This window comes from Rhinolophus sinicus, linkage group LG01 (genome assembly GCF_036562045.2).
Source record: "Rhinolophus sinicus isolate RSC01 linkage group LG01, ASM3656204v1, whole genome shotgun sequence".
Lineage (NCBI taxonomy): Eukaryota > Metazoa > Chordata > Mammalia > Chiroptera > Rhinolophidae > Rhinolophus > Rhinolophus sinicus.
Window position 1 is genome coordinate 4,870,672 of NC_133751.1, and position 27,019 is coordinate 4,897,690.

At 42.9% G+C, this 27,019-nt stretch overlaps 1 protein-coding gene across 3 annotated transcripts in view; it reads right to left on the reverse strand.

Moving 5' to 3' along the window:
* Nucleotides 1-2,739: 2,739 nt before the first annotated feature.
* The window catches only part of IGSF5 (immunoglobulin superfamily member 5), a 41,238-nt gene continuing 16,958 nt past the window's right edge, over nt 2,740-27,019 (reverse strand). For all 3 annotated transcript variants that reach the window (XM_019745748.2, XM_019745747.2, XM_019745746.2), the window contains exons 5-9: nt 19,968-20,108; nt 15,930-15,954; nt 12,545-12,645; nt 11,180-11,253; nt 2,740-3,523 (exon numbers count right to left, since the gene is read on the reverse strand). In XM_019745748.2, coding sequence (XP_019601307.2) covers nt 3,428-3,523; nt 11,180-11,253; nt 12,545-12,645; nt 15,930-15,954; nt 19,968-20,108 — 437 coding nt within the window. In that variant the 3' untranslated portion in view covers nt 2,740-3,427. The remainder of the gene's footprint in view (nt 3,524-11,179; nt 11,254-12,544; nt 12,646-15,929; nt 15,955-19,967; nt 20,109-27,019) is intronic.

The window sequence follows — 27,019 nt, forward strand, 5'->3', positions numbered from 1 at the left end:
GCACATCCAATTATCCATGTGTTGGTGTTACCACTTAAGTCCTACTCCACGTAAATTATGGAAGACCTTGACTTCATGGGGCAGACTGGGAATCTGACAGAGTAACCAGGTCCAAGACCGAGAAGGACAAGCTGGTAGGTCTCCCCAGCTGGGCTTTTATGACACCAGACCTTGAGAGATGTTTATTTAAGTAAATCTGCAGCCTCATTACCATTCAGTAGCAGAGAGCCATATCTATCTTCCTAAGAAACCCCCTTGGCCGTGACCTTTGGGGATTGACTGCTCTCACCAGTCCCCTGAGCCTGCGCCAGCTCTCCACACTGCAGAGTGAGAGATGAATTGACCACATCAGCAAAACAGCACTTTCAGTCACAAGCTGCCTTGGGGTTTGCAGGATTCCTAAATAGAAACTGGCGAACGCACAGACATAACACTGAGAGAAAACACAGATTATGTGTTTGTATAAAAGAGCCCACTCCGGACACATCAAGGTCATTTTCAAGTAGCTAGCTTCTAGGTCAGCACTGTCCAACTGACCTATCCACAGCCATGAAACCTGTAATCTGTACTGTGCAATATGGTAGCCAATAGCCAATGTGGCGATTGAACACTTGACATGTAGCTGGTGCGATTGAGAAGATGAATCTTATATTTTATTTAATTTCTCATAGTTCAAATATAAATAGCCACATGTGGCTATGGTGTTGGACAGCACCGCTCTTGATAGTTGTTTTCAAATAACTTATCTACCTCTTGTGAAATAAAAACTGGCTGGGATCCCTTTGAGAAGCCTGTGGAATAAGCTACTATAAAACCTTTTCATTAGTGACACAAGAAAGCTTCCCCAGTCTGATAAATGCAAAAATATTTTGAGAGTGATTCAACAAGCACATACTAAGTTGGAGAAATTTCTATGAAAATTATTTGGCATTGTTCTCCTGAGTTCAAAATTTAAACTTCAATTATATTCTATATGCAACCCCCCACCGACTCATAAAATAACAACAGAAATATGATTCTTATAGTCAGCAGGTGGCAAATATTTCTAATTCAAGATCTTTCTCAATATTGACTTGTTTGATACCAATATTTACTAAGCATCTACAGAATGTCAGATTCTGTAAAGGTTACAAAAAGCATAAGTGACCTGAGGTTTGCCTTGTCTTGGGATCTGAGTTCTGCGGTGGCTCGAGGAGAGTAAATTATTAAGTGAAGAACGTGAAGGTCACTCATCGAACAGCTCTGTCCAAAGTGTTTCCTGAACCTTCTTTCTCCTTGACTTGTACCCATTCAAGGATGGTGGTGAGAGACAGAATCACACTGGCAGAGAATAAAGAAGTTATTATATTATAATAAACAAGAGTCTCATTTCGAATCAGGTACATTGGCAATTTTTTCCATAAAAAGGGACTCGTAGGAAGGTGATATAGCAATGGATTTTTGAAATTTTGCATTTTAGTGCTACTCCAAAGAGAATAGGCAGCCCATTCCGTCACTTTTGGGACACAATCTTAGAAGAGATGACTTTTTTTTTTCAGGATGTTCCAAACCATGGTGATACTCAAACAATTTGACATCCCGTAAGGCACGAACACCACCCAATCAGCATACGTACTATCTGGGCACCGACCAATCAGAATGGATTCCTGCCATAGCCCCGTGTCATCCAGCAAATATGCCTGGAGTTAGCTGCTGATTCACAGGAGGGGGTGCAAGGTAGGGGCGGACTGATGTCAGAGCATAAACACTTTATAAATCATGCTCATATATAGACTTATCTACCATTTGATGAGTGTTGAGTAATGAGAAACATTATCTTCATGAATTTGTGTCTTTCACTGAGTAACTTGAAGGAATTCACTAACATCTTAACACATTTTAAAGTCAAATTCTACTTTGGCAATAGCATGGTTCGGCATGAGGGATGCTCAGAGCAGTTGCTAAGTACTAACCAGTGTGAAATCTGTACCAACCGGTCCAGAGCTCAGCCAAACCATAGTCCTGCCTCTAGTTCAAATATGAAGGGATGGAGTGGGTGGTGGAATCCACTGAGACCTACGTGGAAAAAATACATATTTGGAAAAGGCAACAATTTCATTCTTATTAACAACATTTATATTAACTTTAAATGGGACAAATGCACAATAGTTAAAGACTAACGTGAAGAGGAGATTTTTTTTTTTTTTACAGACATCTCCTGTTTCGCTTCTTGGAAAATGCTCAATTCCTGGGGATGTGCAAAAAAGGTGAAAGGGATTGAGAAGTACAAGTTGCCAGTTATAAAAATAGTCACAAGAATGTAAAGTACAGCATAGGGCATATAGTCAATAATATTGTAATAACTATGTACAGTGTCAGATGGGTACTAGACTTATTGGGGTGATCACTTCATAAGTTATATAAATGTCTAATCACTACATTGTATACCTGAAACTAAAATAATATTTTATGTCAACTGTAACTGAAAAATAAAATTAAAAATAAAAGAGATTTAAAGACAGAGTAATTAAATCCAATGAATGAACCCTGACTTGGATGCTAAATCAAAAAAAAAAAAAAAATCAACGGCAAAAAAATAACAAGACAATGAGGAAAATTATAAAACTGAATCACTATTTGGTGATATTAAAGAATTTTTTTCAATTTAAAAAAAAAGAAAAGAAAACGCTTGATTCCTAAACATTATGATTCTGTAAACTACCACCTGAATCGTAAAGAGTTACAAAAGGCAATACAAGCTTTTTGGTATTTTTCCTTTTATTTATAAAGCACACATAACCCATTTCCAGTTTTGTCATGGTGTTTGTGATATGTGAGGTACAAAGCGTAATCCATGACAGCAAGCCTATTAAGGGGGCAGATAAAAATGAGTGTCTTCATGTAAATATCCAACGATGAGATATTTAGCCAGGTGAACACCAGCTGTAGAATTTAATCTTATTTTTAACCTATGAGTTCTGATTTTTCCGGCAATTTTAGATGTCTGACGGCTCCTCATTTGTATCCTCTTTTCTCACTGTTAATATACAATAATGCCCACATATTCAACATACATAAATATAATCTTCATGTGATTTAAGATAATAAAACATTTTTAAAGTTATGGTAGCTTCTAGACTTATCTACCATTTATCCAGTTAACAAGCAGGAGTGTGCAGTGATGAGAAACATCATAAAGAATTCGCAGCTTTTACTTAGCAACTTTATGAAACTCACTGGCACATTGAAACACATGAACAGTTCAGTTCTACTGTGGAAGCTGGGAAAATCGATTCTTTCTCTGACTGTACAATATCCATTCCGATGATTCCAGCATGGCTTCCTCCAGGTAAGCTGACATTGTCTTACGATAACAGAGAAGAATGTTGACCTCGTCGTGATGTAAGTCACCAGTCAAGTGCAATGTGGAGCCCAAGGGACATCTTTACTATACTAACGTCACATTCCTGACCTTCTTAGGACTGGCCATGTAAAAGGTAACATGTGGGTGACTTGATGAGACGGGCTGATGGTGATCAGGCCCCTGGTAACAAAGGGAAAAGGGCGGATTTAATCGGTTGAGATCACTGTACAAGGCACACTTGAGAAGAAAGTTGCACTCATCAGATAAGATCAAATGAGGGTGCAGAGAGAAACAAAAATGGCAACACACGTCCTTCCTTGAGTTAAATCTTTTCAATAACACACACTCTAGAAGCCCCCAAGTTCAGGACCTAACAAGTGACCCAACTCAAAGAACCAATATTTGTCTGAAGGCAACTTACTGCAAAGATGCAGTGTTTTGTCGTTCAATTTTCCTATGGAAATTCTAGGTTTTGGAGAAAAATATAAAATATGTCTAATCTCCTTTGATACGACATAGTTATTTACCCCTCTAAAAGAAGGGGTAAAACTGAAGACCTGACTCCCTCTGTCTCCCTGGGCACTGGGTGCTGCAGGCTCCCATCAGGAATTCTTGCCATCTCATTCTAAAGTATAATTGCACACAACCCATGCCATCCTGGGGAGTGGCCAAGGCCTGTCTAAGAGAATCGCCCCATTAAAATGCATGCAACATGGAAGTAAAAGCTAAAATAAACGAATGGGACTATATGAAACTTAAAAGCCTCAGCACAGCAAAAGAAACCATCGACAAAAGAAAGAGGCCACCAACTGAATGGGAGAAGATTTTTGCAAACACTGCCTCCGATAAGGGGCTAATATCCAAAATATACAAGGAACTCATGAACCTCAACAACAAAACAACAAACAACCCAATTGAAAAATGGGCTGAGGACCTGAAGAGACATTTCTCCAAAGAGGACATACAAAGGCCAAATAGACAAAAAAAAATGCTCAACATCACTAATCATCAGAGAAATGCAAATAAAAACCACAATGAGATATCACCTCACCCCAGTCAGAATGGCGATCATCAACAAGACAAATAGTAACAAGTGTTGGAGAGGCTGTGGAGAAAAAGGAACCCTCATACACTGTTGGTGGGAATGCAGACTGGTGCAGCCATTATGGAAGGCAGTGTGGAGGTTCCTCAAAAAATTATGAATAGAATTACCATATGACCCAGCAATACCTCTCCTGGGTATCTACTCAAAGAATCTGAAAACATCTATACATAAAGACACGTGTGCTCCAATGTTCACTGCAGCTTTGTTTACGGTGGCCAAGACAAGGAAACAACCAAAATGTCCTTCGATAGATGAATGGATAAAGAAGTTGTGGTATATATACACATGGAATACTATTCGGAGTTAAGAAAAGATGATATAGGAACATTTGTGACAACATGGATGGATCTTGAGAGAGTAATGCTGAGCGAAACAAGTCAGACAGAAAAAGCAGAGAACCATGTGATTTCACTGATATGTGGTATATAAACCAAAAACAACAAAAGAACAAGACAAACAAATGAGAAACAGAAACTCATAGACACGGACAATAGTTTAGTGGTTACCAGAGGGTAAGGGGGTGGGGGGTGGGAGATGAGGGTAAGGGGGATCAAATACATGGTGATGGAAGGAGAACTGACTCTGGGTGATGAACACACAATGGGATTTATAGATGATGTAATACAGAATTGTACACCTGAAATCTATGTAATTTTACTAACAATTGTCACCCCAATAAATTTAAAAAATAAATTAAATAAAAAAAAAAAAACAAGAGTTAAAAAAAAAAAAGTGCATGCAACACACTTTCCTGCCAGTCCTGACAATGCCAGCTCAGATCCCAGCGCACTGAAATGATATAGCTGGGCACCATAAAAGATTTACCTGGCCATAGAATGGTAGTAAGTCTTGAGGATAGAACCACTCTGGCTCCTGGTCTTAATTTATTGACTCCCAACCCCACAGAACTAGATTGCTGATGGGATACCCTCAGCAACGCGCTGTAAGAATTGTGCTTCTGCTACAACTACGCCTGAGATTTTTGCAGCCGCTTGCCTTTTGTTTTCACTGCCAGTTTGCACAAACGCATTACTGTTTAGTAAATTGATCAAGAGTTTATGTAGATCTCACTAGAGGAGGGACCGATGGAGAAGACTTGATCCCCAAAGTTTCAAGTTTTTCATATGCTCATCCCCCAAAACTGGCAGACTCGGGAGAGAAAGAGACAGAGAAGACTAAAATGACCAGAAAAATAGATGGACAGTAAATTGAGGCCTAGAAAGAAGAGAGGGTAAAAAGGGCTGTCTGTTTTAAATATTCATTGAGTTGCAAAACATCTGCAAACCTCATGGCTTTGTATAAAAATAAAAGGTGTTTGCCTTTCTCATCAACTGTAAACATTTTTAGTAGGAATTTCTAATTGCATTCATTAGTTTTGTCCTAACGTGTTTCACGGGCAGTTACACCTGAGTTAACTGTATTTCACCAACATAAAGTCTTGTCTGCAAAATAATTGTCAGTGTTAGAGCCTAACTGTAGATTCGGTCATAACAGACATAATCAGGGAGGAAAAGTGTCATTTTGCTATGTGTCTATTTTGAAAAACACGCTTTTTTTTTCCTTCTGAAACTTCCTGTAATTAATGTATGATCTGGGGTCTCTACAGTATTTGGTTCCTAAGACCAATGGATAACTTCCATCCTTTAAAAGTTTAAGAAAGCCATATCTAAAATCCTATTTCTTTCATTCATATTGAATGTGTGTGCCTTAGGACCCATCTAAACACGGGAGGTTTCTGAAAGTATTTGTTCCCCAACAATGTGAATTGTGTCAAGACTCTTCCTCTTGACACGCATCACACCACCCCACAAGCATCTCAAATTCTCCTCCGTGCTTTTCGGCAAGCTCAGTGCTGTGGGGGCATGCAGTACAAGTCATTCCAAATGCACAGTTGTAAGAAAACACCCAGATCTCCGAGATGACTTTCCCCCAGAAACAATGCTACACATCTGGGTTAGGTTTTCATGCTGGACCATACAACACTTTCCTCCAAGAGGATCACCTGGGACATGTAGTCAAAATGCCCATTCCTTGGTGCGATATCCCAGAGATCTGACCCAGAAAGTGTGGAAGAGGCTCAGGAGATTGCATTTTAACCTGCACCCAAAGTGCTTCTCTGGATTGAGAACCACGGCCAAACAGGCAGAGTACCCAGGTAAACGTATGTATGGGTGCTGGATGCATCTCCATGTGCAGCAGGCATTCTTTGGGATCTGAGAGACAAGAAACACATCTAGCATTTCTGCTGGTTGGTGGCAGGAGAAAGGACGGCTCCATCTCTCAGCCTCTGGTAAACAATGCCATGTTCAGGGGAGACGCTGGCTGGGCAGTGGGCTGAGAGGTGGGGGTGAGCAAGGGAGGGAGCCCCATGCAGCCAGGGGGTGCCTCTTCTCATGGTATATGACCCAGCATCACCAGATGGACCTGACCTATGCCTGCCATCAACCCCCTGTAGCTTCTGACCACGGTGGCTGACTTTCTACAGGGCAAACCTCCAGCGCACAGCCTATCCCCAACGACTCTGTCCCAGAGACAAGCCTTCACCCCTTCTGACATTTTCTAAAGACTATCAGCACTGAAAGCATTAGGAGATAACTAGGGATCTGAAAAGAGTGGTTCCCCACAAAATTGCATCTTGACGTTCTCCATGGCAGCGTGGGCCTCTGGCTTTCTGAACTTAATCAAAAGGATGTCAAAGGACGAGAGTTACGGAGGCTGGTACAGCAGCCAATGGGGTTTTCTACCCCTTCCTCCAGTGCTGAAATTTCAGTTTCCTGTTTCAGTAACTGTTAAGTGTAGAATGTAATGAAAACCATGCTTGGTGATGCTGGATGAAGATGCAGCACGTAGAGGCTCATGCAGCCTGGAGATGGAGACACCGACGTGCACAACCCTGGGTGGACAGGAAGCTGTGGCACTGAAGGCAAAGATGACAGTAACCAGCAACGCTGCTGCCCCCAGAGTGCCGTGCTCAGCCCTGAGCGGGCGGTGGTCACATACTCAAGGGCTCAGTGTCTGCAGCCCCCTCTACTTGCAGAGGAGTCCACGTGACTCTGGCAAGAGTACAGGCACCATCAACCCCAGGCAGGGGGCCAGTACATCCCCTCCCCAGGGTACTTAGCCCAGGAACCATGAATGCCTGGGGACTCTGAGCAAATTATAATTACCAGGCGGTGTGAAATTACAAAGTAGACAAGTTGATCTTTGGCAACGTTGGTTCCACTTCCATCTCACTATGAGGTGGCCAATAACCCTTAAAGCTGCCACATGTCAGACCACTCCAGGCTGTTCTACATCACAGGCGCTCAAGTTGCCTGCCCGTCTACCGAGCCAGGAGGTCCGTAAGTGGGGACAAAGAATCCAAGCCTCCCAAAGGCCACTAAGATGAGTCCCATTTGCAGCCCCCAACTCTTCAGGCTTCCCCTTCCTTGTATCATGTTTCAACCGAGACCCTTGAAGAAAACCAAACTGCCCAAGACCACAAAGGAGGGAAATGGAAATTGACATGAAATCATTTACGTTTCTTCAAGGACCCAAAACACAATGCTATTTTTATGTTGCATAGTCATCTTTGCTGGTCTAATAATATTTCTGGCCATGACTGGATTAAGATTATCCGCAAAGAGACCCTGGCTACACACACACACGCTCCTTGCATCGCCTTGCTGGTGACAGCATAATGCTGGGTATTGAAGTTTTCCTCCACTTTAATGAAGTACTGCTGAATGAGCACCCAGTGATGTGGTGCTGACTCTGGGTCGTCAATCGCCACCCATTAGTGAAGACTGTCTGAAAATGCTGCGGGCTGGTAACACCAGCAGGGGAAGCAGAGGGGAAAGCCACTTCAAAAACAGGACAAGCGCATACACAGCAGTTGCTGTACTATTGACGAAACCAAGATGGCTCTGCTCTGAGACCTAGTAACTTGGAGCAGGGGCTTTAGTTGCTGTTGCACACGCCTTGTCTGCACAGACAGGACATGTGTCTGACCCACCCGCTCCGCAGGGATGAACACTGGCAAGGTTTTTGCTGCAGGCTGACCCCACAGCTTGAGAGCTCTCATTTTAACCCACAGGCTTTTTAGGACCCTATCCTAGCGCAGATTTTCTGCAAAACAATGTAATCTGTAATCAACAACCCTGAACTCTAACAAGCCAGCTTCTGGGGCAGGAGTCCCGCAGGGCACCTCTCTGGGCCCACAAGGCTCATGTGCATAGAAATCTCCCCACAGCAGCCGTGCAGGTAACAAAGTGGCAAATTGGAGTCCCACAGAGGCACGCGGAAAGGAGGCCAAGATGAAAGGACAGCGGAAGGGGCTCTCAGGAGCTCTCAGCTTCCTCTCCTGGGCCCTTGAGGGAGCAAGGCTCACTGCAGAATGGAGAGAGGGGAAGAGAAAGGCGAGCGCAGATGGCATTGGCCTTGCACAGTGACCTAGTGAGTTCTGAGGAGGGTCCTCATCAACCTGCAGAGCAAGAAGGTGGCGCCACAGACCAGAGCTGCAGACCTGGCCTTGGAAGTTCTAAAAGGAACCTCTCTGCTAAGGGTCACCTTGACTTGCTTCTATAAGATGGGGCTTGGCCACCTGGCAGCTCTCAAGTGGCTGGTTGACCATGTGCAGGACTATATCCTCTTCAGGCTGAGGGCACAGAAGGAGCAACCATCCCCCTAGGCCAGACCCTTTCCTTTACTGTCCGTCTTGGTCCCTCCCTTCTTTATGTGTTTTATGGGACGTGTAGCCCCAGGTATATCTCACTTCCACGTTCTCCAAATGGGCAACCTGCAGACAGTGCCTGGGCTCATACTTGCAAAGTCATCCTCTGGTTAATGATCACAGATGGACCTATTCAGAACTGTGCTTGTCCTAAGTCCCCCTCTCTAAGTAGAAAAATCCAGCCATTTAAAACCCCTGTGTCCATTTGTAGCCCAAGCAAAGCAGTCCATCTTCTTTGCGTCCCACTCGTTCCTTGAAGACACCGACTCTCGGGGCTGAGACGCATGGCTCCCATAGGAGGCTTGCAAACACTTCAAGAAACACTGGTGTGTGTGTCACTGTTCTTTTTCCACCAATAGATTATTTAGCTGGCTACATGTTTAAGTAGCAGAAACTTCTTAAATTTCTCTCTCCGTGTATTTTCAAAACAACACTTCAAGCTTAAGAAGCAACTACTCCAAGCTCCAAAACGTCATTCTCCATTCTTGCATCCAAATACATCTAGAGTTCCCCTCTTTCCTCATTTATACTTCAAGGGGAATCGTCTGACATGAGCCCCTTCTGAGTCGTCTCCTTGCCTACCCCTTCCTCCCCACCCCAGACCTGAGCTCTTTGGCTTATCTACTGGAAAGACACGCCACAGGAAAATGTAACCATAGAAAAACCACGGAAACAATGGGGAGCGTAAATGTATTCTTGGGTGACCATGCTTGGCGCTGGGTAGGAGGGCCCCTTCATCGGCCCCACATCCCCCATTGAAAAGCAACATTCTTCACAACCTGGTGATAACTCCCTCTCACCAGCCACTTCTTAGTCAAGAGACTGACCCTTTGAAAGGGGACCTCTTGCATCTCTACAATCACCCCTCCCAGCATCAGATTACATGCATCAGAAGACATGTGCCTAAGAGAGCAGCCTTGATGGGAAGACATCTACCTCTCCATTTTCCTGATACCCAGCCTGAGGAAGTAGATGAACTCATGCCAGGAACTCACCATTTGTCACACAGGCCCATGTGCTTTCGGTCCACAGGCCCTTCATATGTCTCCCCACCTGACTACGTTGGTTGCTACTAATAGCATCACTCGGGTCCCCCTTATACATGGTTGAGCAATCGTCAAAGCTCCCTGTCCCCGTAAGGCCTGGGAGGTACACAGGGCTGGCAAGATGTATGGGTTGAGCTGAATCCCAGCTGCAGGGAGGATATTACAGCCTCAAGCTGCCTGGAAAGTCAAGTGCGTATCTACAGAGAGAGAGAGTGAAGGGATGGGGGAGGTACACTGTCTGCAGTAGGAACGGTGACCCATGGGCACAACAAAGCCAAGACCATCAGATCTGACTCAATCCATGAGTCTGGCTTTTCCAGAAGCTAAAAGGGGAGAACATCCATTCTTACTGGGGACACCATCGTAGAATCACAAAAAAAGTCCTTCTTATTTAAAGTTGCATTTGTACAAGCCACAAAGTGGTGCTGGTTCTATACATTTTGCTTACTGTGATTTGGGTTATAAAGAGTCGCATTTTCTGCATATAAACTCTAATTTGTTCACGTATGACAACCAACGCTGGCTCTGTGCCCAAAGAAAAATTAACATGCTGTGTCCTCCTGGTTCCTAACTGACTGTTTTCTTTAACTTTGTGTCATTTGGAAGGACAGCACCAGTCAGAATTTGCCTAACAACCAGCCACATCTCACCTTGTGCCCCACCCGGGAACTCTAGTCTTGTCCACCCAAGTACACTCTCGACACGTCCCTGGGGACATCTCACAGATACTTCAAGATCTACAAGTCCCAGTGGAACTTCTGCTCTTTCCCCCCAAACCTGCTACCACGGGCAAGAGATACCACATGTCTTTGCCCATTCCCTCCAGGCTCAACAGTTGACACGGGAATGAGCCAAGGCCACATTCTTCCATCACGCACACAAAACAAGCACTGTTTTATAATCACCCACCACAGGGCAAGGGTTTTTAAATGGCCAGAAAAAAGTTCAAAAAGAGGAATAATTGTCTAAATCACCTTATGAGGGTGCCCACTGCTGCGTTCTTCTGGAACACTGGATTCATAAGATTTTGGAGGGAGAGAAGCAGCCTCTGCAACAGAAGAACGATTTTAGAGTGACATGTGACATATAAACCAAGCTACACAGTCCACCAATTCTGACTTATGAAGAAATACATTTGCTTTTATGTAGTACCCCTAGCATAAAATAATCCTTAATCATAAACAGTTTTTTTTAAGTTCCCTTAAAGTTGCATGCTTCTAGAATTTTAGTTTTTTAATGAAATAAAGCATGGCAAACTGACTCAATATCAGTTTCTTTCTTGACATGTTAGTCTCATTTAGAGACAAGATAAAGCCACAGCTTTAAAGGCTGACCAACGAAAATACACACAGGGCAAGGAGGGGAAAAGGGAGCCAGAGGGGTGTGGTATGGGCCATAATTCTGTTCAAAATACTTGATTAATTACTCAACATACTAATGAATAAATATTTGCTCACAAGAAATTTTGCAAGAAGCTGAGAGCATATTATCACAGGGAACAGTCAATGCTTTGTGGGATACTTTAAAATCCAAAGCATGCAATTTGGAACATCCATGGGAGGCAGCCGTGGCAAAATGGGAAGAATGGGGCTGCTGATAATTAAGTTCTAATTTTAGTGGGGGGAAAAAACATGTTTTCACGCCTCTCAGTAAGAATCGATTAACTGAAAATCTTTCTGTCAAATTTGTTTTGCCAGGCAACTAGTTAGGGCCAGGTCTCCCTCCCCGGCTGCTAAGGAGTAATTTGTACACCTTTCTCTCTCGTCTGCCTGCCTGCCTTACAAAAGGATCTCGGTTCAAATCCTACCCCTGCTGCTTACTAGTGACCATGCCCTACTAGTGAGGCCCCCTCATTAGGGCTGTATCCTCTCAGGATAAGACATGTAGATGATACAAAAAGACTTTTCAAAATTTAGTCTTTCAACATTCTCCCACAAGCTGTGAAGTTGAATAGGAACAGATTTCTGAGCTGAGCTGACTTGAATCTAGTTGAAGTTCTGGGAAGTTCCCCTCAATATGTTAAAGTGCCTCCTCATGCACATTAGTTGAGGCAGAAGGCTTTAAAGAAAGAGAAAGCATGAAAAAAATTTATTTTTAAAAACACAAATTTCCACATCTGTTTATTTTAAACTTTAGACAAATAGGTAGATTTGTACTGCTAATCTAATCCTAGAATATTTCTAGTTCTGGATTTTCTCCTTCTTCTAAAAGTTACCCCCCAAAACAAGATCCACCAATGGCTAAGTCATCTGCCTTGTGAAGCTGGTGTTTGGTTAGCCAGCTCTCCTCCCCAAAATTCCCCCTTCCAGGTCTTTCTACCGCCCTACCTGTCCACTCACTTGTGGTCTTTGGCTCATCTGAACTGTATCCACAGTTTTCATTTCCGCTTTTTAACTTTGTCTCAGAAGTTTCTTTGTTTGTCTTCACATTTGCAGATTTCCTAGAATTAGACCATTTTTAAAACCACATGTTAATAGACAATGGATGTTTACCACATAGCTCTGCCCAGAGCATTCTTACACGTTCAACTTAGCACAGGCCACAGCTCGGTCACTGGCTTCCAGAGGATTCTAAGCCTCAGGATGGACACTCACAGCCACCCACATGGCTGGGGAGATGGCCTGCATGCTCACACACCCATTATGGGCAGAGTTGGAACTTTATCCTGAGAGATCCATGGACTCCACAACCCAGTCAGTACTCTCAGAGACCAGTGACCAAATAAAGCAGGGTTGGTAAGGTACAGCCCACAGGCCAAATCCAGCCCACCGTCTATTTTTATAAATAAAGGTTTATTGGAACACAGCCACAGCTGCCTGCTTCCATGTTGTCTATGGCTGCTTTCATGTTACAGAAGCAGAGGTGAATAGTTGTGACACTGCAAAACCAAAACTATTTACTATCTGACCCTTTATAGAAAAAGTGTGACAACCTCCCAAATAGAGCATAAATTGGTGCAGCTTCCCAGAAACAGGAAGTTTGGCAATGCATATCCAAAGATTTTTAAATATTCATGCTTGAGCACTAAGAATTCATTATAGGGAGATAAGGGTACGTGCAAAGATTTATTTGAAAGGGTGTTCATTCATGAGCTGTCTACAATAGCAGAAACTACAAACAACCCAAATGCCCAACCATAGGAGACTAGTAAAATAAATGACAATACATCTCTACAATGGAATTCCATGCTACCTGTAAAAATCACCATGCATGAGAATTCTCATGCACTGATGGAGAAGTGTAAGCTGGTACACCTACTGTGGAAAACAGTGTGGCAGTGTCGTCTAAAGCGGAGCATACACCTACCCCATGAGTCAGCTTTCACTAGTAGATATATACCCAACAGAACACACGGTGCACATCACCAAAAGACAGAATACTCAGTGCAGTAGAATTCAGCACAGCCCCAACCTCAAAACTATCCAAATGCCCATTTAAAGTAAAATGGAAACGTAAATTGCATATATGCCCCAATGTAGTCTTATATAATAATAAACTATCTGTTCTACAGTCAACAGACAAGGTCTGTCTGACGACGGAATCAGGAAGCCCATGAGTGATGGTACACCACATGACTCCATTTGTATAAGGTGTTTATGGATCCAGTCTCTGGGGATGTGGAGACAGATGTCAGCGACGTGAACTTTGAAAGAGGACAACGATCTGATGGGGGGCTGAGGGGCTTTTTGGGGCGCTGGGGTGTTCTAGTTCCACAGGTGGGCAGTCAGGGTCCAGGCACATAAGCTTTGTGAAAATTAATCAAGCTACACACCTACAATTTGTGTGCTTTTCTGTATTTGTTATATTACAATAAGAGACTGCATTAAGGAAAAGAAACACAAATGGTATAGGCTAGTATTTCTTACCAGAAATCATCTTCAGAATAATGTCAAGGGAGGACAAGAACTATAACGTCTATTTATTATAACACAAATTTCACAAAATGTATATGTGTGTATCTATGTGTGTCTATGTGAACACACATGCGTATAAGTATACACATACTCAAATAACTATCATTACTTCTGGACAACAGAATTATAAGTAATTTTAAAAACATTTCTTATACCTATCTTTACTTTTAATTTTTTCTACAATAAACATTGCTCCTATACGAAAAAAAAATGTCTGTGAAGTCTGCGAGCAGCTGGCGTTAGCACTGTTGACCCAGGAGGAGGGGGAAGCAGAGAGGTACAGGGATCCCCGGGAGTCGCCCCGTCTTTCCTTCCCGGCCTAACACACTCACATCTAAGGGCAGAAGCTGCAATGGGCTGAGGCCCAGGCCCTGAGCAGGAGACCTCGTTCACATTCTGACCTGTCAGCCCCTCTCTAGACGGGAGATACTGGGCACATTGCTTAACTCCTCTGTACCCTGTTTCCTCACCTACAAAATGGAAAAACAGCCTCATCAAATCATTGTGAGAAAAGTAAGTGAGATGAAGCCTCCACCGAGTGTAGAAACCACCACCTCCAGCACGTGGCACTCATGTCAGGGACTCAGTGCCTGCTATTATCGTCACTCTGGTTCTCGTGACCACTATTGCTGCTGGTATTACTATTACGATGCCCTACACTTTGCCCTGCAGAGCTGTTGAGTCCATTGCACTACATGTTAAAAACACCTAAAACCCCAAAGAATAGAAATGAAAGATGTGACACAGTAACGGTGAACTGAAGAATCCACGCTGCCATCCCGCTCAGGGTGGGACAGCAATCTAGAGAAACGCCAGCACAATTATCGGGTCAGGTGTCCTCCCGCTCCTCTTGCCCTAAGTCACACCTCAAAGGGAGGGTGTTTTCCGACTGCTGCTCTGTGGTGTCCTCAGAGGGCGGCCACCTCTCTCAAAACACATTATCACTGGACTCAGAGGGACAGCGGGTAGTATCGTTACACAATGACTGCACTCATCTTAACGCACCACATGCAGCCCAAAGGTATTTTAAAATCACAGCGCTTCAAAGATGAAAACTAACAAAATACTGGCAACTAGATGTGGTTTTGTTATAACTCCGCCACAAATCCACTGCTGAGTGAAAACTCCCTCCCCTTAGTACATTTATAATTATGTAAATATTGCAGCTATTTAAGCTGGTTCTTGTATTACTGTAATCCTTGACATAGTAACCTTAAAAGTGCTGGCAGCTACTTTTGGAGGCCTGTGGGAATGGCAGGAATTTGTCAGCCCCGCCCCTCTTACACGTACAAGCAGTGAATGCTACCTAATTTGTCTGACTGGTCATTTTCAGGTGCCTTAAGCCATCCAGCTGGTCACCCTGTTTTCTACCACCCCAGAAATTCTAGCAAATTCTGCCTGGCTCTTCAACATCCTTGAAATGGCCCCTGAGTCCCTCGCCTTGATTCCAAGGAGGAGGGAGAATAGACACGGTGCATAGTGTCCTCTTGTGGAAAAAGTTGCAAATACCAGACACCAAGTAGAAAAATCTCCATTTTCCTAAGTGAGCCAGGGCAAGTCAAATGTAGACAAGTCAATTGTAGACACATATTACATTCTACAATTCATGTTGCCATATGAGTTTGTGATTGGCATATGTGTTTTTAGAGTTGTCCATTTTCCATACTTAATTTTGAGTAACATAATCCTAAAATCCCAGTTATGTGTATGGGGTGTGTGTGTGTGTGTGTGTGTGTGTGTGTGTGTTGGTGTTGTTTGTTTTCATTTGTTTGTTTTTGTTTTCAGAAAATTGATGTAATTTCAAACTTACCTTATTTCACTTTGATAATCAGATTCTACAAAAAAAAAAGAATAAAATCACATTAGCAAAGTCAGGATAGTTATTGCGAAAATAAAATCTCATTGATTTTTATAGATCCCCTAATTTTAATTCATTACTGAGTATTGGTGACCCATTAGGTATCATCAAGTTCTCCCACACAGAATTATCAAATGACTCCCAAGCATAAGAAAAGTGGAATTCCACAGCCAAAGAAACCATCGACAAAACAAAGAGGCAACCAACTGAATGGGAGAAGATTTTTGTAAACAGTGCCTCGGATAAGGGGCTAATATCCAGAATATACAAGGAACTCATGCAACTCAGCAAAAAAAAAAAAAAAACAACCCAATTGAAAAATGGGCAGAGGACCTGAAGAGACATTTCTCCAAAGAGGACATACAAATGGCAAACAGACATATGAAAAAATGTTCAACATCACTAATCATCAGAGAAATGCAAATAAAAACCACAATGAGATATCACCTCATCCCAGTCAGAATGGCTATCATCAACAAGACAACTGGTAACAAGTGTTGGAGAGGCTGTGGAGAAAAAGGAACCCTCATACACTGTTGGTGGGAATGCAGACTGGTGCAGCCATTATGGAAGGCAGTGTGGAGGTTCCTCAAAGAATTACGAATAGAATCACCATATGACCCAGCAATCCCTCTTCTGGGTATCTACCCAAAAAATCTGAAAACATTTATACATAAGGACACGCATGTTCCAATGTTCATTGCAGCTTTGTTTACGGTGGCCAAGACATGGAAACAACCAAAATGTCCTTCGATAGATGAATGGACAAAGAAGTTGTGGTATATATACACAATGGACTACTATTCAGCAGTAAGAAAAGATGATATAGGACCATTTGTGACAACATGGATGGATCTTGAGAGTATAATGCTAAGCGAAATAAGTCAGACAGAAAAAGCAGAGAACCATATGATTTCACTGATATGTGGTATATAAACCAAAAACAACAAAAGAACAAGACAAACAAATGAGAAACAAAAACTCATAGACACAGACAATAGTTTAGTGGTTACCAGAGGGTAAGGGGGGTGGGGGGTGGGAGATGAGGGTAAGGGGGATCGAATGTATGGTGATGGAAGGAGAACTGACTCTGGGTGGTGAACACACAATGGGATTTATAGATGATATAATACAGAATTGTACACCTGAAATCTATGTAATTTTACTAACAATTGTCACCCCAATAAATTTTAAAAAAGAAAAAGAAAAGTGGAATTCATTATTTGCTGTCATACATATAAATAACCCCTGGGTGCCTGAAATATGGTAGGTACCTAAAAGTACTTAGTGAATATTGAATTTGACTAGCAAGATTAAAAAGACACCATTCACCATGAAGGGGTGCTCTGTGTCCCCATCCCTGATGTCATTCACGCAGTATTTACCATGTGCTGGCCTCATGTCAGCGCTGTGCCAGATATTATCTCATTTAATCGTTACAAGAATCCAAGAGGCAGGTGTTAGCATTACCATATTTTTAACATATAAGGAATTGCACTGTTAAGCACTGTACTTTAATTCTAAGGTACATGTTCAACTAATATGTACCAATGGTATCAACTCATACATCTGTGTTCACCCCCAAAGGCTAACATTAAGTAACTGTGTCTTCAACCAGTGGGATCTTAGACTGGAGGAAATATAGAACTTGAAAATGGGGGGAGGGGAGGGGGTAACTGAGCCACACATAGCTGTCTGTCTCAAAGCCAGCTCTGCAATTCTGCTTTCCAGTCTAGGTCTTCTCGTCATCAACCTGCACGAGATCTAAAAAGCATCATGTTCCTTATTTTGTAGATAATGTTCCCACTTATTTTCAGTTCTAATCACATCTGTTGATTCACACCCCAAATTGAACCTCAAGCACAATCTTATTTGAATTGAAGGAATGAGACTGTCTGGTCCCCCACTAGTAAGAGGGGAGTATCGCTGGTGTCCCCTAAGGGCTGGGCTGTGGGATATGGGCTCTTGGTCCCTCTGCTCTAGAGGCTGTGATCCCAAGGCCTCCAGGCCACGCTGAGTGGGGTCCTCCGTCGGTCCCCTCTCCAGGCACCGCAGAGCAGAGCGCCAGAAAATACTATTGAAAAAACTTGACTTTTAATATTTCTACACATGGAAATAATTATCATGGGGAAATCCAGGTCTTCACTGGATTATTTACATTTATGTCAATATGTAGTGTCCATTGTGAGTTGCACCTATAGGGGCGGGTGTTGTAAGTAGGTTGTCACAGGCCCTGTTCATAGCCCTTACCTGGACTGTTACAAACCAGGGGATTAAAACAGCTCATTCTTACATGGGTCTTCCATCTCAAAGTTAAATAAATGATCAACTCTAGGACGGATCACAGAAACATTTAATATCTCAATTAACTTAATTCTCACAGCCAATCTATAGAATAATACTTATTCCCATTTTGTAAACGAGGAAGCTAAGACTCAGAGACTCACGCTTCTGCACATCCGATGTGGGCCACCAACATCGCAAACCTTCTTACTAGGCTAGTGCAGAACAGACAAAAGCCTACGGGGCACAGAGTCCAAATGACCAGAATGTTTCCCAGCTACGCCACAATAGCTAACTCTGAAAATTATCGTCTGGAAGCACTGAATAATCCCAGTCACTTCTGAATTAAAATTGAAGTTATCCAATCGTTTTCATTTAAAATCCAGTCTATTTTATTTGAGTAATGCATCTGTGGCAGATAGGATAACTCCAAGGTGAACACAAATTCCCATCAAATCTGGACTAACAGGAGTTAACGACTCTTCACTTTCTGTTTCCTAGGGAATAAAGTTCCATCACAGAACGAATTCCATGATCCCCGATCACAAACCCAATCCATGAAGGAGCTGTGGCTAGGCCATCAGCCTAGTCAAGGCCAGACCCTGCACATTACATGGAATCGCTCACTAAGACAGCTATTTCGTGTAAAAGAGTTACTTAACACAGTAGCTGCACGCACACAAAGTGCTCATCGAATGGCAGTTAGTGTTAATAAAATTAAAAACACAATTAAACTGGCATGTAGGCTAACATCCAAATTCTGATTTTAAGAAAAATAATTGAACTGTAGAAAATACTCCAATAGAAGCAGGTGAAGGTTTTACAAGAGAAAGATGAGGATGGAAACATAGTCAGCACTTGGAAAGGCCGGAGCCATCCATGTGCCAAAGATCCTTCGGTTTCTGAAGTCACAAACTGCCAAACTTTATAACAAGCCCCCCTCATTGTCGAGGAGACCATCCCAGTGTCGAGCCTGGCCCCCAAACAAGGCCACCACTTTCATGTCTTGAAGTATCTCAAAATTCCTCATTCAGAAGACATGTGTAATTATTTTTTAAATTTATTTTTTAAATTTATTTGAGTGACAATTGTTAGTAAAATTACATAGATTTCAGGTGTACAATTCTGTAATACATCATCTATAAATCCCATTGTGTGTTCACCACCCAGAGTCAGTTCTCCTTCCATCACCATATATTTGATCCCCCTTACCCTCTTCTCCCACCCCCCACTTATTAATTTTATTTGTCCTATTTTTGTTACTAGAAGCTTGTTTTTGTTTTTTTTCTTTCTACCACTACGTCAACATTCACCTACAAAGGGAGATTTGGAATTCCATAAAATAGGAACCAATCTTTTAGTGTGCTCACATAGACTGGTATTATTCTAGAACAAAACATAGCATCTAAATGACGATCACAATAGCCTTATATCCTTGCAAATAAGCCCCAAAATCCAATAGTCAGTGTGTTTGATGAGAAAGGTGCCACCTCATCACCGGCTTTTCTAGAAGGGCTGCATCAGGCCCCAAGGGAATGGCTTCTTTCCTTTAGAAAGTCTTCTGTCTCTCTGCAAATTTCACACATTTCCTTTCAAGGACTCAGAATGCCAATGCATCTTTTGAAAGAGCTGACGAGCTCATGAATTTCAACTGCTTGGGCCAGAAGTTCAAAAACGTATACAAATCCATATGAACCAAAAATTTACCTTTCTTCTCTCTCCCGGAGACACAACAGCAGCAGAATATTATAATCAGAACAATGATCAGGATCAAAAGCAATGAAAATGAGACTGCCAGCAGGACTATAGCCCAGGTAGGCAGTGACGGACCTGATTCATCAATATCGCCTAGAAGGTCGAAAGAGAAAAACAAAGATTTTAGTGATGCTTGCCCCGTCTTGGGTTCTGCCACAAGTTCTGCCACACCATAAGTTAGATGATGGCTTCCAAATAAGACTCTAATAATATTATAACTATGATAAGTGTTCAGCCTGGTACTGCTGGCTATCATAGCCCTACATCCTCTCTGCGTACCAGAATATGCATTCCCCCGCAGTATTTCCCATTACAACACTTCTTGCTGTCAATCGAACCTCCTTACTAACACAATCCAAGCACTCGCTGGTTAACGCCTCCCCCAGCCCTGAGAGGCACATAAGCTCCCCGCCCGCAGTGGTGTTGACCATCCTCACCATCCTAAGACACCTTTTACTTAGTCAAGAAACACTTATTGACAGCTACTGCTGGACGAGACTGGAAGATTGACATCTGGGGCTCGCTTCCATGACCCCACCCGCCGAGAGTCCAGAGCCCAAAGGAAATCAGGACAAATTGAGGAAGGGTCACTCCTGAAGGAACTTGGTGCCAAGGCTTCATTCACTCCACTGCCACCCGGTCCCCACCCGCAGAATTCACTTCTCATCTTGTCAGTTGCTCTTTCCACGGCTCTTCAGGAACCACCTTCCTTAGCGTCCACTTTGCCCTCTTGATTTTGTCCAGGCCTCAAGGAGTTGGGAGAGAGAAAGGTGGAGGGAGGGAAAAAAGGAGGGTGGGGAGAGACAGGACAGAAGAAAAGCCATTTCGATTTATTACAGCCATGTCTTCCCCAGAGCTGTCCAATACACGTCATGTGGTTATCTAAATTCAGATTTAAATTAATTAAAATTATATGTAATTAAATACTCAGCACCTCAGTCATGCTGGCCACCTTTCAAGCGCTCAAGTGACAGATGTAAAACGTTGCCTCCATCACGGAGAGAACTGTTGGACAGCGCCGCCTAGCCGCGCGCTGTGGGAACTGCACTGATGTTCCGAAGAGCCCTTATCACCTCCCCCTGGGGAACCGCCTTGCAGTCAAACCACATTTAAGCGGATCAGTTTAAATGAGAATTGCTATTCAGTGAAGTCTTCCACTTAGTGCCCTCAGTGCCTGGGTGGTATCTCAGTGGAAATGAATGCTATTTTATTAGATGCTAGTCATTAGAGAATATTAAAACAACAGACTTCCTATGAAGATTAGATTTGCTTTTAAAACAACGGCCTTCCTGCACTTTGGAACCAGAGGTTATAATGGAAAATCAGCTCTTGGGTGTTCTTCCTAAGAGTCTTCCTTGCAAACTGACCATGAAATCGTAGGTTGCTATCCCTGTGTCAATGTTAAATGTTCAGAATTAGTTGTAGGAATGGTTAGAGACGGCCACTAGTGCTCCGGTGTTTACAATCATCAACCATCTGAATGCTGACTCATGGACAAGCAAATAATGCACAGACTTACCTCAAAGCAAGCTAAAAGTCAAAGAACTCTGTGCTTTGAAGAATTATACAATACAAAAAATTAGCCTTCCGCCCTTTGTGCAAAGTTGCTCTGCATTTCCTGTGATGGATTTTTTAAATTTCCTTTTTTTAACATCGCACATTCATTGCCATCTTACATGTCTATGACATCGACTGCTGTCACTTCCATTTCCTCTTATACATCTGTATATCTAAATTATATTTAGTTCCCTCAAGGTCAAGAACTGAGTCTGATTTTTTTTTAAACCCCAGCCACCTGACACATATTGGGCACCTTGGATGGATGGATGGATGGATGGATCTCCACATCACCGATCATTTTTCTAAGATGAGCTGGGACAGATAGAGATAGGAAAAGAGTTACCGAAAAAGGTGGAGACTGCAGGGGACAGAATTCTACCCTTTGCAAGTCCCAGACTTAGAGCATTAAAACAAGCCAGTCCCCTCACATCCAGAGAGCAATACGGCTTATGCCCTTGCTCCACGGAGAGTAGAATCCCAAGCGTCACCTGGAATGTTTGTTGCACATGTAGATTCAGAGCCCGCCCCCAGTGGTACCAAGTCAGGGGGTCTAGAATGGCACCCACGTGATTCTCATGCAGATGGTTGGTGACCCACCGTTTAAGAATCTCTGGGGTGCAGCCAAAATGTAAACACTGCCCCAGCAACCTGCCACATTACAGGAGGTTCCCGTGCTGTCCCTCTTACAGATGTGATAATAAAATTGTTAAGTCCAAAGTTGCACTTATGATATTCACAATCTGGAGTTTAAAATCAGACCATTGTGTGGAAGCCTCTTGACTGACAAAGAGCTTTGGGCTTCATGTCAATGGAACGAGTGAAACGTCATGGCCACTATTTACTTTCGCCTCTGGCTCACTCACCTATAACAACTCTTGCCCCACCGGGCTGTTCAGAGACTCAGGAGATGTATGCAAAAGTGCTGAGAACACTGTAAGGTACAATGCACATGTCTGAGATTGCTATGGTCATCCTAAATTTAGTCTGATGAACTTTTTACACATTGAAGATTGTACAAAGTAGAAGCTTTCATAACAAGGAAGCCAGTGGGGTTAAACATTAAGGTCTGGCTCAAGATTCAAGAGATAATCTTGAAATTCATACTGGAAAAAGTCCACACACTTGTTGACTTACTCACATACCCCCTATCAGGGTGTTTTCCTCTGCTCCTGGAGAAAACTATAAGCGTGCCATGCTTCTGTCAACCCAGTCTTGACACAACAACCTTTATCTTGACATGACAACCTTTATCTTGACATGACAACCTTTGTCTTGACACGACAACCTTTGTCTTGACACAGTCTAGCACAGAGACAGCCTGTTACCCTCAGGAAAGAACTGTTTAAAGAAAGGGAAGGGCCACTTTGCTGGGGTGGTGACCAAATCAAGGAAGAAAGCAGGTGGTCTTGTGACCTCACTCACTCGGAACTTTAATTCAACCACCAGGTTCATCCACGTGCTGCCTGCACTCACCTACAAGCACCAAACTCTCACTGAAACGGCAACTTATATCAGGAACCACAGGGCTCATTCTTTCGCTTCCTATTTTCTGTGACCACGCTCCACTGGGGGTCGAGCTTCACACCTAGGTGAGACTATGCCCAAACCTTTCTTATTTTAATTATAGTTTTTGATTTGTCATATATGACGTATATATGTACACACACATGCATATATATCATAGATAGTTTTGTTTAGCATGAAGCTAATTTTTTAAATGAGTACATTTACAGTGATTAAAATAAAAATCAATAATAGTCATATGTTGGTAAATCAAAAACCACGACAGGGGACAGAAAATGCCAAATCTTGGAATGAGCTCATCCATCGCCCAACCCCTTCAGCGTGCAGGTAAGACACTGGGACGAAGAGACTCGGTCAGCTGACAAGGTGCTCAGAACAGGAAAATCCCAGGGGCCTGACTCATGTCTACCCATTCCGCCAAGTTGGGTCTCCAATTTGGGGGAGAAAGAGCCCAGGTCTTGCAGGAAATAGGGCGTCTGGGTGGACGCTTATCCCTGACCTGTGCCTCACTGAAGGGTGTGGGCGTGATGACTCAAGGTGACGGGCAGACTCGCTGCAGAGGATGAGTAACTGGACCTGAGTAACCCACAACTTGTGACCAAGGAAAATTAGCGCCACGGTCAGCACTGCTTGCCTTCCTCCCTACATCCCTGCACACAGCTGTATGCACGTTAGGGCTGAGTTTCCAAATTTACTGTGTGACTTCAGTCTCAGCTTGGGGACTGTCCTTTTCCCATCTGTGAAGAAAAGGAAAAGAGTATTTCCCAGATGCTCTCCCAGGAAAACTCGGAGTTTTGAAAGGGCACATACAATTTCTTAAAACCAACTGGATTAATACAAAATGTCACCACCAGCACGTGCAAAGCATGCTCATGTGCTGACAGAAGGGACACTGGAGCTCTCTGAATCCATAAAACACACAATGACTATCACTCACTCTCCTGTCCTGTGTGCTCTGAGGCAGCGGCTGTCCTAAGTGCTTTAGGCATCTTAACCTGCTTACTTCTCACACCAACAACAACCCTATGAGGTAGATATTATTATTATCTCAGTTTCACAGAGAGAAAACTGAGGCAGAGAGGTTAAGTAACTTGCCCAAAGTCACACAGCGAGTAAGTAGGTAAGATGGCATCTGAGTCCAGGCTGTCTGGGGTCCAAGTCTGGGTGGATAGCAGCACCTGATGAGGCTGGGTCTGGAGGTGGGCTTTGGGATTTTCCAGCTCAGTAGCTCCCAATCGTGACTGCCTAGTAGAGCAATTTGGGGGCTCCTTTAAAAATGTTAATTCCCAGGCTCCACGCAGACCGATTAAATCAAAATCTCTGGGGCGGGGCCTTACGTGTTAAAGTTCCCTGGAGACCGATGGACAGCCAGGAGAAAGAACGTGTGCCCTGTTCTTCTCCCACTCGGTTTACAGGCAGGAAAACTGAGCCCAAAGGTCAGTGACTTGCCAAAAGTGTCACAGTTAGCACCAGAGCCACGACCCAGGACTGTCACTCCCGCCACTCTTATCGGGCCTTGAAATTGCCACTTGTCACAAAACTAAGATTAGGACCAGGAGTGACTACATTCTGCAAGGCGCTTGTGTGTCCTACAATGATGGCTTTGTTTTAACATGTCACACACAGCCCATACACTTAAGTAAGTGCTCAGAACAGCAGAGAAATCCATCCAGATGGGCAGATGGGGTTGGCGGTGTTTATCTCCAGGCAGCTGGAGAGGGGCTTTGAGTTGTATGTGTGTCTGCAGTGCTGGAAGCTTGGATTACTTCTGGAATTGAGAGGAAACCGATTTTTTTAAAAACATCAGCTTAGCCCTTGCAACATGCTTTTCTCTAAAGAACTAATAAGTGCCTCATGCAACTTTTTGGCCTAATTACACTTCCTAAGCTGCCATGGCCATGATTTAAAGGTATAGTCTAGAAATGAATACAAATTCCTTGCACTTTTAGGAAGTGGGTGGCAAGACTGATGTTTACTGGATGCCTAAAGAAGCCGGAGCAGACACAGCTTCATTCATTCTGGGCTGTCCGTGAACCTGGTACGGGCTCCCCTTGAAACCTTCTGGCCACCAGCAGTAATGAGGTCTTCAACTACTAAAACTTACAAAAAACACACAACACACAGCCAGCCACCAGCTGCTCTGGGTCTTGATAAATAATCTAGAAACAAATTAGCGTTTTCCAAATGAATCCGATCAAGTAAGCCTCATTGCAACGCACCGACTGCACTCTCTCCTCTATGACACTGTCAGGACTCCAGCTGCCGTAATTATGGCTGCTCACTAGTGCTTGTCTAAGAAGAATTCAGCTGAATTATACCTGGCCAAGGGAAACTAAGGGCCCCTTGTCCTTCCCCATCAAAAGAAGAACTTTGCAGGTCAGCTAATCTCCAAAATCCAATGGTCCGGGCATCATCAATCAGGCCAGAGGTCTTTGCCGCATTATTACCTTGCTAAGATGTGTGGTCTAAACAGTCGATTTCATTCCATTTGGTGTTCATGACCTTTTTTTAAATCTTCCCTTTCAAAGCCTTAACCACATTTTGTAATAGTTAAATAGCTTAAAGCAAGCAGGGTTGGCTCCTTGGAGAAATGGCTGATTCCAGACTGCAACAGGATAAGTGCTAAGGGACTTCGGAACGTCTTATTGGGCCAAGTGCTCAAAAACTAACAGGGACATGTCAAAAGGACATCAGGGCCAGCTGGAAGGGATTCCTACTGGCCAAATCTGGAGCAAGCTGAGCATCAAAGCGAATAACAACGGGAGCAAATTATAATGTAGTAAATAAAAGTGAGTCCATACCACAACTATTAAAAAAAAAAAAAAAGGGGGGAAGAACAGGAGAGGGAATTCTCTTCTTTACAGAAGAATGCTAACTAATAAATATAGAAAAATGACGGAACTAGGAAATCACTCTTTTACAACCACCATAAAAATAATTGATTCAGGCAATGATATCGATAAAAGCAAAAGTTATGAGGTGAGAGTCTATTGAGAATATGATATTCATGCAGTATTCATGTATTACATATTAATTACAAAGGCAAAAGATTTCTTTACAACAAAGCAATTCGGGGATGCCACTTTGACCAAATGGTCAAACTTATTTCCAGTGGTAGGGAAAATTGGTATCATGTGCCCACATGACATGACCCATGTCTTGCCAAAAATGTTTAGCCTAAATCAAAGTGTGTTGGAAAACATCAAACAAATCCATATTGAAGGGCATCTTGCAAAAATGGTCTGGACCCTTCAAAAATGTTTATATCAGGAAAGACAAAAATGGGGGGGGGGGCCACCGCTGGAGATTAAAGGAAACTGAAGAAGACCTGACAGCCAAAGGCAATGCATGGTCTTTGACTGGATATTGGTTTGAGAAAAAAATAATAGCTATAAAGGAGAAATGGGGAAATTTGAGTATGGACTGTATATTATATGATAGTATTGTATCGATGTTAAATTTCCTGACTGCCAACTGAGTCGGAGTTTTGTAGAATGGCCTTGAATTATGATACACATGCTGACATATTTAGGGGTAAAGTGTCATAAAGTCTCCAACTAACTTTCAAATGCGTCAGCCAAAAAGAAAGAAAGGAAGAAAGAAAAGAGAAAATCTGAGCAAGAGAGTGAGAAGCAAACATGACAAAAGGTTAACATTTGTTGTATCTAGGTAAATGTACATTGGTATTGCTTGTACTATTCTTACAACTTTTCTGAAGGTTTTAAATTGTTCAAAATAATAAGCTAGTTGAATTCTAGCTTCATCTTCTTTTGTAGTCTTGCTGAGGAATAAGCTGAATTCTTTTGAATTTAACAAGCTAAACTAAATTAACCTTGACTTAAAATCAAGAAAACACAGGTTTCTACATCCTTTACCCTCAAAAGCACTGATAGTTACACCAGAACCAGGTCAAAGATCTG